Source organism: Poecilia latipinna, unplaced genomic scaffold (genome assembly GCF_001443285.1).
Source record: "Poecilia latipinna isolate Pla-1442-1.1 unplaced genomic scaffold, P_latipinna-1.0 Scaffold247, whole genome shotgun sequence".
In the NCBI taxonomy this organism is placed as follows: Eukaryota; Metazoa; Chordata; class Actinopteri; order Cyprinodontiformes; family Poeciliidae; genus Poecilia; species Poecilia latipinna.
The window spans coordinates 241,130-256,810 of NW_015112863.1; the positions used below are offsets into that span (position 1 = coordinate 241,130).

Consider the following 15,681-nt stretch of genomic DNA (forward strand, 5'->3'; position numbering starts at 1 on the left):
GTGGGTCAGAGGGGGACATGGACCCGGTAAAAAAGGTGCTCACCCTACTGGCCCCCACAGGGAACTGCGTTAATTAGGCAGAGTCATCTTCTTCAATTAATACATAATATAAAACCCTACGAATAAATATACACTGCTCAAAAAAATAAAGGGAACACTCAAGTAACACATCCTAGATCTGAATGAATGAAATATTCTCATTGAATACTTTGTTCTGTACAAAGTTGAATGTGCCGACAACAAAATCACACAAAAATCATCAATGGAAATCAAATTTATTAACCAATGGAGGCCTGGATTTGGAGCCACACACAAAATTAAAGTGAAATGTTCCCTTTATTTTTTTGAGCAGCATATTTAGCGCGCGCGCGCGCACACACACACACACACACACACACACACACACACACACACATATATATATATATATATATATATATATATATATATATAAACACACACTTGTACATTTTTACTAAATACATATACAGTAAAAGAAATACAACAATGTATAAAAACTAGATAGATAGATAGATAGATAGATAGATAGATAGATAGATAGATAGATAGATAGATAGATAGATAGATAGATAGATCAGTGAGGCATATAAAAGTTTCAGGGTAGTATAGTAACTCTGGAGGATTGGATTAGGCCACCCCTGACCCGGACCGGCCAGCTACCAATCAGATGCAGGTGCTTTTCAGAGTGGAGCATCATGTGAGGCAGAAGTTTCCTACAGGTTATTCTACAACCAGGAGAGTCATAAATCATCCTGAAGGCAGAGCTCTGTCTGCTTTAACTGGCACAAAGGTTCACACACACACACACACACACACACACACACACACACACACACACACACCTGTAAGAGCTGCAGAGATTTCTTCTCTTTTCCCAGACAGCAGCTTCTTGTCCCAGTTTTTACTTTTCTATGCCACCAGCTTCCTCCAGCTCTTGCATATAAAGGACGCCCTTGTTTCATCCTCAGATTTATCTCCCAGGTTCTCAGTCTGTGTCCCAGTTGCACCAGAAACTACTAAGACAAAAAAGATTTTCACTATAGACTTATGTTATGCTTTTAATTACAGAGAAACAAAATATATAAATCATAGATGAAATTGTTGGTACTAGGGATGTAAACAATTAATTGTGAATTAAATTGCCATCCACTGGATTAACTCATAGCGTTCGTTTAGACCTCTTTTCACTGTTGTATTTTGGCCTCTGTCCTGAAGAGGGCGCCATTGGTCAACTTTAAGTGAAGCCAGTCGATACAGATTTAAAGATGGCAGCCATGCAGGACAGGAAAGAGAAACAGTTCAAATTGAGTCCAGTGTTGAGATACAAGATCCATTTTATAGCGTAATCTTCTCCTTTTGTTCAGCAACATATTAGCGTCATTGTATAATGAGAAAAAAGGAGAAAATTTCCACCTAAAAATCTCTGAAATATTAAGAGTTGAAATTTTTCTCCTTTTGCAACTCTGAAATTTCCAAAAAAATTTCTAGAATTTTTCTGAAATTGATCTAAAAATTCCATTTTTTTCTTGCAAATTTTCATTTTTTTGAACTCAGAAATTAAAAAATTCTTAAAGAAAATTTCTGAGAGTAATGTACATTTTTTGAGTTATTTCTTGCAAAATTTTTGACTTTTGAAAATCAGACATTTCAAAAATTTTCAAGGAAATTTTTAAATTAGTTTCTACCTTTCATAGCCTTATTACTCATAAAGTCACACAGTCGAAAACTAACAACAATAATAATAGATAAAATTGGAGGTAAAATTTTCAGTCATACTTTCACCATGTTGTTCATTTGTTTATAAGTGTCACAGTTTCAAACTTTAATTAGCGAATAATTTAGCAAACTATTTATGTCCCTAGCTACATTTTTATTGAACAATCTAAATACAATATTTAGTTTGGAAACTAAATATTTATTTAGCAATCTAAATGTTTAATTTGTAAACTAAAAATTCAGCTTGCTAGCTTATTTAAAATGCAACTTTGAATGGCATAGCAACTGGCTAAGTAACGAAAATTATTGCTGTTGATTTTTGACTGTGATGGCATCCCATAATCTTCTACTTGATCACATTCTAACTTGAATCTCAAAAGTCTAAACCGAGAACTAGCATAAGTTTTCAGCTTCTTCAGGACTACGTTTCCCATAGTTCCACTTTTCGGCGCTGGCTGATGACGCAAAAAGGCTGCTGCTGTAACCTTGCTCTGTTGTGTTGTTTTCAGATGTGAGTTTGACGTTAAAACTTTCTTTAGCTGTTCGGGTTTTCGGCGTTTCTCCGCAGCCATGAGCAGATATATTCTACCGATTTCCGTGTTCGGGACGGTGGCCGGAAGTGCCGTTTTAATCAAGTGAGTATCTCAGAATAAAGCGACTGGAACTGTCAGGATTTTACACACAACCTGCTGTCACATTTTATTATTTTAGCTCCTATAGTTTCCTTTTTCTCTGTGTTGTAGCAGAATTAGAAGTTCTGTAGCCACAGAAAGCATTATAATTCAGAAAACTTTTAGGATCATTAACATTTTGTTTTGTCCAGACACAAATTTACATGTATCCCAAACTTTACTTATCCCAAATGAATATTAGATATTGTAACTAATATCATCTAAGTACCTTTTAAAAGTTGCTGTGGATGTTGACGTTGTGGGCAGACAGAATCTCCAGTAGCAGTCAGTCTTGCAGTGAATCTCAGGAGGCTTCTGACTGAAGACTAATGCTAGCAGCTCACAATTCCACAACATGAAGTCCTGGATTAAACCATAAGGTGTTAGCTGCCTTCTACTATACAAATAAAACTTGGTTGATTAGCTAGTGCTGCTAATCCATGTCTTTTACTTTTGCTGCTCCATTTGGATGCAGTAGGACATAAGGTCTTTGCCTGTTGTGATGGATGGAAGAGATCATTTGAACTTCCTCCTTTTTGGATTTGGGGTTGCAGTTCAGGTATAATTTGAGCTTTTGAGATGCTAATGGAAATTTCATAAATTTTTTTACTTTTCACACTCAGAAATTTCCCTATGTTCTCCAGAAAATTTCTGATGAATCTAAAAATTTCTCAGTTCTTTGACAGAAATCTACTCTTCCTTTTTTTCTGACTACAATGGCCTCAACATGCTGTTGTACAAATCACTATGACAAAATTTATTACTGTTGTTACTATTATCCTATTACTATATATTTTCATATAATAGAGAGGTAAACCACGAAAGATTGAGAAAATGTGCTTCTGAGTGTAAAAGGTGAATTTTAATTGGTTTTCCAGGAACCGTGTGACTGGGGGCCGCTGCCCCAGCAAGGCTGGGATTAAAGGGAAGACCGTCGTGATAACCGGCGCGAACACCGGCATCGGGAAGGAGACGGCGAGAGAGCTGGCCAGCAGAGGTCTGGAGACACAACACTTTTTTATTTATTCTGGGGGTTTCTTTCTAGTAGCTGTGCTTTAAAAAAAAAAAAACTTGTTTTTTGATTTAAAAAAAAAAGTTTTGACATTTGATCAGGCTTTTTTTCCCCTAATTATTTGGCCGTATCAAAATTGGTGTATTTCTGAAAACTGCAATGGAGACACTTTTTCATCATATTAGTCACCAGAGGTTTGCGACAGTGGATTCTGCCACTGTCGCAAACCATGAAGAAGTCTTTAACAGGAAGTAGTTGAAGGACGATGTTTATTTATGTTTAATGATTTATCATGTGATCAAACTTATTCACATGTGAACTTAATTACGCTTCTTATTTACCAGATATACCGAAATTGCGATTTCTTTTTAATTAGCGGAATATTTGTTTCGAGCTTTACGAACACCGCATTGAATCTGCTGAGAGGGATTTCTTATGGACCGCTAGCATAGCCGCTAGCATAGCCGTTACATGGTCCGTCGTCTTTTTTCGCTCTGTTGGTCATTGTCTCATTGGCTGGTCGCGATTCTACTAAAACACGATGAATATTGTTCTATTCACAAGCACGTAGCGAATTTATAATTATCGTTGTGGTAAAGGGGAGCTTCAGAAAGCGCGATCCACAATAATGGAAAAGAAGAAGAAACTGCGACTACTTCGCGGTCAAACCGGAAGTCCCCAACATTAGTGGAATATTATTGACATTTGTAATAGAAACGCGGCTTCTGTTTCTGGCCTCTTCAGGGGGCCGGATCATTATGGGATGCCGCGACATGGAGAAATGTGAAGAGGCAGCGAGTGAGATCCGAGGGAAGACGCTGAACCCGCATGTTTATGCGTGCCAGCTGGACCTGGCCTCCATGAAGTCCATCCGAGAGTTCGCAGAGAGAATCAATCAAGGTGGAAACCAAACCGAGGTCAGAGCTGGAAACATGAGACAGAGTTTCTAACGAACCTGCTTTTTATTGCAGAGGAGAAGAGCGTGGACATTTTGATAAACAACGCCGGAGTCATGCGGTGTCCGGCGGGGAAGACGGAGGACGGCTTCGACATGCAGCTGGGAGTGAACCATTTAGGTAGTGACCAATAAATGTTTTCATCCAACTGCACCGTCAAAAGCGCAAAACAAACGCAGAGAAAGCATTATCAAAGAGTTTTCTAGACATTTTCACTGTTACAAATCTGAAAAGTGTGGCGTGTATTTGTGTTTCTCAGCCACTTGCTGAGAAGAACCAGGGGAGAATTTGCTAACTCCACTAGCCAAAAAGCACACAGTTGGGTAGTAACTTTTACTCAATTACATTTACAAAAGTAAAAAAGTTCAGTGTAATAAAAATACTCCTAAAAGTACATTCTTTCAAAAAAGTGACTCGAATGATTTTACTACAAGTTTTTGCTGGGTGATAAATTGTCCCAGAAGTTACTGCGATACATGATAATCTTGTTGTTTTGAGACCATTTTACTGTAATATAACGGCTAAAAATGCACGAACATATTCTCAAAGATCAATAAATTTTACATTCTAACAAACATTCTGGAACTGGACGGCAGACTTCTGCTAATGTGCTAATAACGGAATCAATTAGCATTTTTGCTAACTCTGAAAACATTTAGTCCCCTAAATTAAATCACTGGAACATTGACCAACATGTTTGACGTGTATTGCTGATTGTTGATTACAGCACACAACAAAATGTAATGTTTGTTTGTTTCTCTAATCTGTGAATGCATCTTGTTTTTTTATTTAATGTGCTGTGCAAATAAACGTGATTGAACCTGATTGATTGAAATGCTTTAAAAATATCTGAGATAAATCAACAGAACATCAAATAAGATGAATTATAAACAAAATCGTCCTTCAAAAAAGGGCTAGTTGAGACCAAAGCACCAGACTGAAGACTTTTATCAAGCAGCTTCTGGTAAAAAGAGAAAAACAATAAACCATACAAGTGGAAATTATTGTGTTTTAATTTATTATGCATTTTATTGATTTATTGCCTTTTTGCTAGCAGTAAAAAATCTTTCTCTTAAACTGTAAACCTAGTCCAAGCCTCTGACTTCCTCCAGGCCACTTCTTGTTGACGAACCTCCTGCTGGAGAAGCTGAAAGACTCCGCCCCCAGTCGTGTGATCAACCTGTCCTCGCTCGCCCACATCGTTGGAAAGATCGACTTCGACGACCTGAACTGGGAGAGGAAGAAGTTCGACACGAAGCAGGCGTACTGCCAGAGCAAACTCGCCAATGTTCTGTTCACCAGGGAGCTCGCCAAGCGGCTAGAAGGCGAGTCCGCCGGCCGCTGCGTTCGGTGTGGGAGGCGGTCCGGCCTGCGATGAGCGCGGTGTTCTAACCTGAGGTGTGTGTGTGTGTGTGTGTGTGTGTGTGTGACAGGCACCGGAGTGACGGTGAACGCCGTGCACCCTGGGGTCGTAGCCACGGACCTCGGCAGACACACCGGCCTGCACCAGTCGCAGTTCTCCAGCACCGTCCTCAGTGAGTCTCTGCTGAACTGTTCATTAGGTTTTTAATAGAGAAACATCTGAAAAGTGTGGCATACATCTGTTTTCAGACAATCCGAGAGCCCTAAGTAAAAATCACTGCAACCAAAAGTATTTAAAAATCACTCACAGATCTGAAATGTGTGGAGTGCACCTCTATATTGATCCTGGGAGCAACTTTTCACTGCAGTTTCAACTGAAAATCTAAACAGAAAATTTAATGTCTTTATGCAAGTTCTCAATTGAATTTGGGTCTGAACTAAATTTGTCACTAGTTGCTTATTTTAAAAAGTTGCTAGATTTGTTGCTAATCGTTTTTTGAAAACTTCACTAAATTTGACGCTTGTTGCTTTTTGAAAAAAGCGACTAGATTTGTCTTTGGTCACTTTAAAAAAAAAGTCACTGTAGTTGTTGTTTGTCGAATTTTTAAAACTGCTCCTGAATTTGTTGCTTGTCTCTGGTGGATCTGAGAAGTTGCTTAATATAGCCACAAAGCCACAAAGATGATAAACTGGCAACAGTGAACCTGGTAACCCCCTCTGCTCCTTCCTACTCTTAGCCACGCCCACATCATCTCTAAACCAGGCCTACATTGTCTCTTAGCCTCGCCCACATCATTTATAAACCACGCCCACATCATATCTTAGCCCACATTGGTGGAATGTTTCGGAAACTCTTTGTGGGCGGGGCTTAACTTTTATATTGGGTTTAGTTTCCCTTTAAACTGGAAACATTTTAGTTCTCCACTACTTTACTACTTTATGTTTAGCTATCATCAGAAATCCTTACAAAATCTGATGATATTTCTGATTATAGGTGAAAATAATCAGAGACTATTTGCTGTTAGCCTCCTCTTCTTCGTGCTCTTCCTCAGGCCCGTTCTTCTCCATGCTGGTGAAGAGTCCGGAGCTCGGCGCCCAGCCCAGCGTGTTTCTGGCCGTGGCGGAGGAAATGGCGGGCGTAACGGGTCGCTACTACGACGTGATGACAGAGAAGGAGCCGGCGCCGCAGGCGCTGGACGACGTGGCGGCGCGGCGGCTGTGGGAGATCAGCAGCAGGCTGGTGGGCCTGCAGGCCAACACGCCGCCTCAAGCCACAACCGGACCCACAGAACCAGAACCAGCTGGAAATTAGCTTCACTTAGAACGAGGAGGTACAAACTGTGGCCCAGGGGCCATTTTGTGGCCTTTGGATTAATTCTGCGGCCCCAACTGTAGTTCAAGAACTAAACTTGTTCTTTTAATCTTTTAAAATATTAAGTACAATCAAAATTAACCAAAAATTTTACTCAAGTAAGAGTAAAACTACTTCAAACGTTAGGGGTAAAGTGGTATTTAAAGTTACCCCTTCAAATAAAAAGGCAAAAAGTTTATTTAAAGATGGTGAATGTTTAAAATAATGTCTTTGTTCAGGGACTCTGTTCTACTGTGTTGGAGTTTCTGTTAAATAAAGTTGGCCTACGGCGCCACCTGTCTGCCAAACATTTACATGCTGCTGCTTAAAAATAAATGACATGAAGCCTCAGCTGTTCAAAACTGGCAATTAATTTCATCATGTTTGGCAAATTTTAGATTCACAAATATAATTTATCATCTTCACCTTTTTTTACAGTTTTTATTTAGTAAATTGAGCCATGTTTATTATTTGCAACAAAAAGAAACTGAATGTTGTAGGTCACTTAATATTTTTAATTTATTCTAATGTTTATAATGTTTGCTTTTGGGGGGGGTTGTACCATTGTAGAAATCTATCCTCCAGGCACATTTTATTTTATATTCTGTTCCTCGTTTTTCTAAGCAACTGTGTTTTTTCAATAAAAATCAAAAATAAATGATATTTTTATTTAGGTTTGTCACCTCATGATGTTTGAATCCTTTTTGTTCATGGAAGGAAAGAAGAATTAAAATGTTGAGAGAAAACAAATCAGTTCTGCTCCTGTGGTATGGAGCTAAATTGGGGCCATAAAGTTGGTTCAAACGAAAAATATTTTGAATCTAAAAAATAATTTTGCAACTTGGAAAAAAAAGTAACTTGAATCTGATAAGTCGTTTGAACATTTTTTACATGTTTTTTTCAGTTTCTGTTTCAGGTATTTTTTAGTTTAATTCTTTTTAAGATGGCCCCGATTTAGTTCCAGGCATCCATAATAGTTTTACTTTTCTTTCAGTTTCAAACTTTGTTCAATTTCAAATATTTTCTTCAGTCTCAACATACGTTTTAAGTTACAAATGTTTTCTTTAAATCTAAACCTTTTTTTCAATTTCAAAATAATTTTCCAGTTTAATTTTCTTTTTCAGCTTCAAATATTTTTTAAATTATCTTTTAAACATTCTTTTCAGTTTCAAAATCTTTCAGTTTCAAATATTTTTTGTTCCATTTTAAAGATATTTTTCTTTTGAACAAACTTTATAGCACCAGTTTAGCTCCATATGGACGCGTTTAAACGCAGCAAATCCAGTTAGGGAACTCCTCATCTTGCTGATGCTCTCAGACACATCAGAGAGCAAATTATCCTCGGTTTCCGTTTCACGGATCTTTTTGTTGTTGCGGAAACTCCCGGAGGAGAAACTCTCCGGTGCTGACAGAGAAGCTGATAGTGCAAATGAAAGAAAAAGTCACTGGTTTTCAGTCCAGAGTCAAATCGTCTCAGAGCTTCAGTAAAATATATTTTAATTCTGACTTTTAAAAAATCAATATATGACGCAGTGTCAGGGATTTTGCAGATAGAAAAAAAGATTTTCGCAAAAAACTAATCAGAGTTTTATGAAGAAGAATCTTAGATATTTCTGAGATGGAAAAGTTGAAATTTTGCTCGAAGAAACAGCCATTTCTGAGTCTCAAAAGTCAATTTTTTTTTCCAGCTCAGAAAATAAAATATTTTCTAGAAAATTTCTGAAATTAATCTCGATTTCTTTTTCTAGCATATTTTTGACGTTCAGAGGTCAGAAATTCACTTTTTTCTAGAACATTTCTGAGTTTTTATTATCAAATTTTAGATTCTTCAAACTCATAAATTTTCAAGTTTTGTCTAGCAAATTTCTGATTAATCTAGACTTTTTTGGTAGAAATCTACAACTTTTTTTCCTATATGCCCCATAACATATTACAAGAATATATATATATGTGTGTGTGTGTGTGTGTGTGTGTGTGTGTGTGTGTGTGTGTGTGTGTGTGTGTTTAAGGATAGATTTAATACTCTGTCGTAATAATGAGACTTTTATGAACGGAAATAGACAATTACAGGAAAAGACTTCATTACCCAGAATGCATCAGTGGAATTGCGGCGACAGCGTTCAACGTCCAAGGTCCATGTTGTCCTCCTGCAGAGCCTGAGGAACCGATCTGAAGAAGTTCTCTGTGACAAATCTGGGTTTTAGTTTGTTTTTCTTCAGTCACGCTGAACAGAACCAGAATCAGAACCGGAACCAGCTCATTTCTTGCAGCAACAGAACCGACAGAAACGACTTTAACTGGACCGAAGTGAACAGAGTGAGTTAAAAGCTGTTAAATTCACTTAAGTTTAAGTTTACATTTTATAGAGATGTCTGTAACAAAACTAGAGAAATGTTTGACTTTGAGGCCAGAATTTAGTAAAAATAAACAACATTAAGTGTTTCTTTGCTTCCCAGTTTGATCCTTTTAAACTCAAACTGGGATGTACTGGAAACCCGAACACAGCAGCAGGGACTTGCAAAGCTTTGGAAAAGTATTCACACCTCTTTCACATTTTGTTGCAGAAAATTCTCTGGACTTCAGGAAAAGTTGTGCGTAATTGTGAATAGGAAGAAAATGGATTCATTATTTTTTTTTCTCTATCTTTAGATTTTCATAAAGAAAACAACAGCAAGTATGAAATACTGGAAGCTTGCTCCACAAAGCGGAAGTCCTCCAGACCACTAGGGGGAGTCTGAAGTCAGAAAATACTCAAAGGGTGCGTTTACACTGCAGCCTGAAGTGACTCAATTCCGATTTTTTTGACGTAATGTGACCTGTATCCGATCTTTTCATGGCAGTGTGAACAGCACAGGTCGGATTCTTTTCCGAATGTGACCCATATCCGATACGTATCCGATTCAAATGCGACCATGACGTCCAGGCCGCATTCATCCGAACTGAACGTCACTGATTCTCAACAAATCTCACTATACTGCATCCTGATACGCGCAAGTGGGAAGAAAAACAACAACCATGACGGATTATATGAGGATTAAGTTGTTAATATGCTGCTCCGGTTGGACAACAACTTCAAATGTGTAAGCTAAGCTCCACCGTTAGCCTCCATGTTTACTTCCGCAAACACTGAGCACTTCTTCTTTTTATGGCGGTTGGCAGAACACTGAGAACGCTGACGCTATGGCGCCCTCTACTGCGCATGCGGGACACTTTCAGGTCGTTTGCCCGTTCACACTGCAGAACGCATACAGGTTGCATTTACTGGCAGTGTGAACGGCCCCGGCAAAAAAATCTGAATTGAGTCACTTCAGGCTGCAGTGTGAACGCACCCAAATATGCTGGAATTCTATAATTTTGTAAAAACACGAAGTATAACACACTTTTTCTTTCTTCCGTCTTTCTTCTCATCCCATCTTTCCTCTTTCTGGTATCGTAGGATTTGGTGATCGACTCCCCCTAGTGGTCTGGAGGACTTTGCAGAGCTTCAAAATGCTGTTTTAGCTTTTTGCGTAACTTTTTAAAATTTGTTCTTGTGTATTTTGGAGTTTGAATCATGCGTGTTTTCCTCCCCTTTCACAGTTTGCTGTGTGTTTCCATCTGACACCCTCCATACATTATAAACTGGTTACAGGTCTAATACGGTGACCTGATTCCTTCTGGGGTTTTTCATCAGTATGGCAGAACACAGAAGAGAAGAGCTTCCTGAAGATGTTGATTCAGACGACTGCTTGGCTTCATACACACACATCTACAGCCCAGATTTACTAAAGTAAGCATCAAATATTTATTTGTTTATATCTATACTTGTGATTTCTTGGATAAATGCTGCATTTTCGTTTCACTGCTGAAAAGAGATGTAATGTTTTGTTTTGTTTTAGAGATCAAGTTGCTTTCATCACTGGAGGCGGATCTGGAATCGGACTTCGTATCGCTGAGATCTTCATGAGGTGAAGGATTTCCTGTCTGTTTACTGATTTTTGTTTTAATCTGATGTTAATAAAGGCCGGGAACAAAAAAAATTAAAAAGCTAGATATATTATTATTATTATTATTATTATTATTATTATTATTATTTTAGCACATTGGCACTAGTGGAACTAATGTTTGTGATTGGTGCTTTAGTTAACGCTGCCCGCTAGTGATGATGGGAATAAACATTGTTGAAATTAGCACTTTAGCATTAGCTTCCACTGAATAAAATAGTGGTGTAGCGCTTTAGCTTTAGTGGAGCTAATGATTGGTGCTTTAGGGTTAGCACAGCTAACTTTATTTGTAGTTAGCATTGCCCACTAATGTTGGGTGTAAACACCATTGTTGAATTTAGTGATTTAGCATTAGATTCTGCTAAATACAATGGTGGTGTAGCACTTTAGCACCGTCTTCAAATAAATATCATGCTATTATAGACTTTCACATTAGCGTAACTATTGTTTAATTATTTAGAGTTAGTGCAGCTAACATTTTAGCTAGCAATGCCTGCTAGCGATGGTGAGTTGGTAGTTTTTGTAAAATATTTTGTTGATATAGCACTTTAGCTTAGCTTCTGCTAAATACCATGGTATTGTGGTGCTGTAGCATTACTTTATGCTAAATAACATGTTGGTGTGGTGTGTTGGATTTTAGTGAAACTGTTTGTTATTGGTTCTTTGGGCGTAGCTGCACCTGAAGCTTTTTAGCTAGTAGTTCTCACCACTGATTAACAGTTTTTGAATTGTGGGAGGAGCCTCCCCCTCCTCCTTACATTGCATCATGTTCTCAGTTCAATAATTATTTATTGTCTTTCTTTTTCAGACATGGTTGTGACACGGTGATCGCTAGCAGGAACCTGGACAAGCTGAAAGAGGTTTTCTAATCATTTGCCCAGTTCTGGTTGAGTGTTATCTATGTGCCATAGCTCTGTGTCGACTTCATGAAGATGTTTTCTAGGCAGCGGTGAAGCTGTCGGCTGCTTCAGGGCGACGCTGCCTCCCTCTGCGGATCGACGTGAGGCAGCCTGATAGCATCGCAGCCGCTGTGGACGAGACGCTGAAGGAGTTTGGCCGTTTAGACATCCTGATCAACAGTACGTGATTTATCCCGCATCGCGTTTCTGTTCGCCTGAATTCCCCCCAAAGTGATACAATTTTAATGAAATGCAGCAGAGTTATTCAACTGAATGTTCATTTTCTCTCAGTACTCTTTTAAATTATATCAATAAAATAAGCAACATTCTCATTTCAAAACACCCTTTTTGCTAAATTATTAAATAAATACACATGAACTCAACAAAAAAATGTTTATTGTTTTTAATCTGTTATTCATCCATCAGATTGGTGCAAAGTTCAGTTTTCCAATATTCCAGGATCTTCTGATCACCCATGGAGAATATTTAAGTTGATATAGAGGACAGAAACTGACATTATTACAAATAAAAGCAGAAGTATATATATTTAATTTTTTCTTTTCCACACACATTTCTTTTCACCAAGAAATGTATATAAGGAAAAACAAAATGTATATTTATTTCTGCTTTCATTTTTCATTATGTCAGTTGTGGTCCTCCATACATAAATCCCTCTTTAGAAACAGTAAAAAAAAAATCTTAACGCAGATGCTGCTGGGAACTTCCTGTGTCCTGCCTCTGCTCTCTCCTTCAACGCTTTCAAAACCGTCCTGGAGATCGACACCATGGGAACCTTCAACACCAGCAAGGTGGTTTACGAGAAATGGTTCAAGGTACGGGGCTCCATCTGGGTTGTTTTCACAAAAACATTTTTATGCTTCAAAATGTGCTTTAATCTGCAACATTTTACTTTAAATCAATGAAAAAATATCTGCCATTATTAGAAAGGAAGTGAACATTTTGACATTTTGACTAGGATCCAGTTTTAAAGACCCTGATGCTGACCAAACGCATGTAAACTTCTGAATTCAAAGACGGTTGCAAAACATTTCTGAAAACAATGTTTTTCCCAATATATCTGGCATTTAGCAAATATAAATAATTTTGTTAATTCTAACGAAGCTAAAACAGGAAAAGCAACTACTTTTCCATTCATCATATAACTGCACAATTTTAAATTTAGAAACAAATTTGTTTAATGGAAACATGCAAATAAAAATAACTTGTTTTTCTATAGAAAGTTTTGACGTATTTTGTTTTGCAATTGGTTTATTTCACAAAACTGCAATGGAAATACTTTTTTTTCTGCATCATATGAGTCACATGATCAACAACTAAGTGTTACTACTGGCAGAAACGACAAAGATGACAACAGGAAGTGTTGTAACTGAATTACTTGCATCTTTTAAAGGGACAGTAACATGTAAATTTGACTATTTTAGCTGCTAAAAAAGGGCAGTAGGTTTGCTAAATGTTTTGCAGTCAATTATCCTCCTAATGCTAATGCTAACAAGTGCGGCTTCTTTCCCAGGATCATGGCGGCAACGTGGTGAACGTCTCTGCCACGCTGGCATACCGAGGCCAGGCCCTGCAGGTCCACGCTGGCTCTGCCAAGGCAGCAAACGGTGGGAGCATTCCTGCTTTTATTTCCTGTTTTAATGTGATGAATAAATAAATGACAGGAAGCTGCTGCTGCTGTGTTTTAGATGCTATGACGAAGCACCTGGCGGTGGAGTGGGGGCCCAGCGGAGTGCGGGTCAATGCCGTGGCCCCCGGTCCGATCTCTGGTACCGAGGGTTACCGCAAACTCGGTAAACATTTAACCCATTAGATTAGTGGTAGGACTCAATAAAGATTTTAGTTAATGGCAATTTTAATCATTAGCCCATTTATGGACAAAATGAGCAACATTTTCAATTTAAAACCCATTTTTGCTGCTAAATTATTAAGTAATTAGACATATGAGCTCAGCAACAGATATTTATTGTTTTTAATCTGTTATTCAGCTGAAATTTCCAACTTGTGAAACTCAGAAATTCAAAAGTCAAAAATTTGTGACTTTTGGAAAATTTTGTTTAGAACGTTTCTAAAATTACTTTCAATGTTTCAGATGTTTTTTCGTATAAATTTTCTAATTTTGTAGCACAGAAACATTTGAGTCTTTTTGTGCAAATCTTTGACTTTTGGAGATCAGAAATCTTCTTGTTTTTTCCAGAATTGTTCTGAGATTAATCTAAAAATGTAAACGTATTGTCAAGCAAATGTTTGTCTTAGTTTTTCCTAAAAGAAAAATTTCAAATTAATCTAAAAGTTTCAGAATTTTTAAGATTTTTTAGCAGAAATGTTCTCCTTTTTTCCCCATCAGAGACTCCGTCATAGAAAACATGCCTGACTTGCTTTCCGTTGTTTCCCAGGCGGTCCCGCTGCCGAGGCCGCGGGTTCGTTCCAGGGCGTTCCTGTGCAGCGAGCCGGCAACAAGACGGAGATGGCCCACTGCGCTCTCTTCCTGGCCAGCCGAGCGTCTTCCTACGTGACGGGCGCCATCTTGGTGGCGGACGGCGGGGCGTGGCTGACCTCGCCCAACGACGTCTCGGCGCTGCTGGGTATAGCCGCCTCTAAACGCGCTAAGCTGTGAGTCCTCCTCCTGACCAGGTGTGTAGGAGGAGGTGCAGCTTCTGGAGAAACGCTCCTACGGAGAACGGTTCTGATTCTGTCCAAACAGAAAAACGAACATCTTTTAATTATATTCATTTCGTTCCTTCAGGTTACTGGTCGCCAGAAAAGAGGAAGGACAAGTAATCAGGAGAAATCAGGACCTTTCTAAAGAAAGAAAATGCAACTTGTGGACAGTGTTTGATGTTTATTATGCATTTTGCTGCTTTAGGTTTCTAGTAGAGAAGAACACAAATAAATTATGTTCGTATCGTTTATAAGGAATTATGACTGTGCATTAGGATTAAAAAATGAATACATTTCAGCCAAAAAATGTGAGATACTTCTTAAAAAAATATTCTGAGTTTCAGAATTGAAAATTTGCTTTAAAACATCTCAAACATTTTGATATCAATTTCTGAAATTTTCTTGAAAAACCTCTGACATTTCCGACTTCAAAAAGTGAAAATAATTGCTAGAAAAAAATCTTAGAGATTTTATAGAAAAAACTCACAAATTATTTTAAAATTTTTTAGTTTTCAATTTTGAAATGTCAAAAATTTGCAAAGAAAATCTGAAGTTTTTAGATTAATCTCAGGCATTTTCTAGAAAATATTAGAGAAAAAAACTGAAATTCTGAGATTAATTTCAGAAATATTCTGGAAATTTAAACGTTGAAAATTTGTGAGTCCTGAAAAATTTTTGAGTTTCAAATTTTAAATATTTGCTGCTTTTTAAACTCAGAAATTTCATAGTTCTTTTTTTATTATTTTTATTTTTAGAACATTTCTGAGCTTACTCTAAAAATTTCTGAGTTTTAAAAGTCAAAAATTTGCTGGAAAGAAACATAGAAAACTGAAAAATAAATCCTTGGATTGATCTAAAATTGCAAAAGTTGTTTTCTACTTTTCAAAAAATCTTAGAAGTCTTGAAATCTTTCAGTGTTTTGGCAGAAATGTACTCCTCTTTTTTCTGTCTACCCAAATACGCCGTTGTATGTAAAGTAACAACCCAGTAGTCAGTACTGTAAAACATTTCCTTTGATTCACTCAGTAATA

At 37.7% G+C, this 15,681-nt stretch overlaps 2 protein-coding genes across 5 annotated transcripts; both read left to right on the forward strand.

The window, feature by feature from the left end:
• Positions 1–2,164: 2,164 nt before the first annotated feature.
• LOC106947554 (retinol dehydrogenase 13) lies at positions 2,165–7,759 on the forward strand. The gene is made up of 7 exons (XM_015032626.1): positions 2,165–2,372; positions 3,287–3,405; positions 4,165–4,320; positions 4,392–4,496; positions 5,489–5,701; positions 5,810–5,911; positions 6,791–7,759. Exons 1-7 carry the CDS (start codon positions 2,308–2,310, stop codon positions 7,048–7,050), a joined length of 1,020 nt encoding a protein of 339 aa, XP_014888112.1. The 5' UTR covers positions 2,165–2,307; the 3' UTR covers positions 7,051–7,759.
• A 1,422-nt stretch (positions 7,760–9,181) lies between these two features.
• decr2 (2,4-dienoyl CoA reductase 2, peroxisomal) lies at positions 9,182–14,899 on the forward strand. 4 transcript variants are annotated; one of them, XM_015032636.1, is made up of 10 exons: positions 9,182–9,405; positions 10,669–10,858; positions 10,968–11,036; positions 11,881–11,932; positions 12,016–12,151; positions 12,680–12,804; positions 13,503–13,596; positions 13,678–13,782; positions 14,386–14,623; positions 14,736–14,899. In XM_015032636.1, the coding sequence occupies exons 2-9, from the start codon at positions 10,764–10,766 to the stop codon at positions 14,604–14,606; spliced, it is 897 nt and encodes a 298-aa protein (XP_014888122.1). In that variant the 5' UTR covers positions 9,182–9,405; positions 10,669–10,763; the 3' UTR covers positions 14,607–14,623; positions 14,736–14,899. The 4 variants fall into 4 exon arrangements, with proteins under 4 accessions (XP_014888122.1, XP_014888119.1, XP_014888120.1 ...); XM_015032633.1 differs by having other exon boundaries at positions 14,386–14,574; XM_015032634.1 differs by having other exon boundaries at positions 10,721–10,858; positions 14,386–14,574.
• The last annotated feature ends 782 nt before the right edge of the window (positions 14,900–15,681 follow it).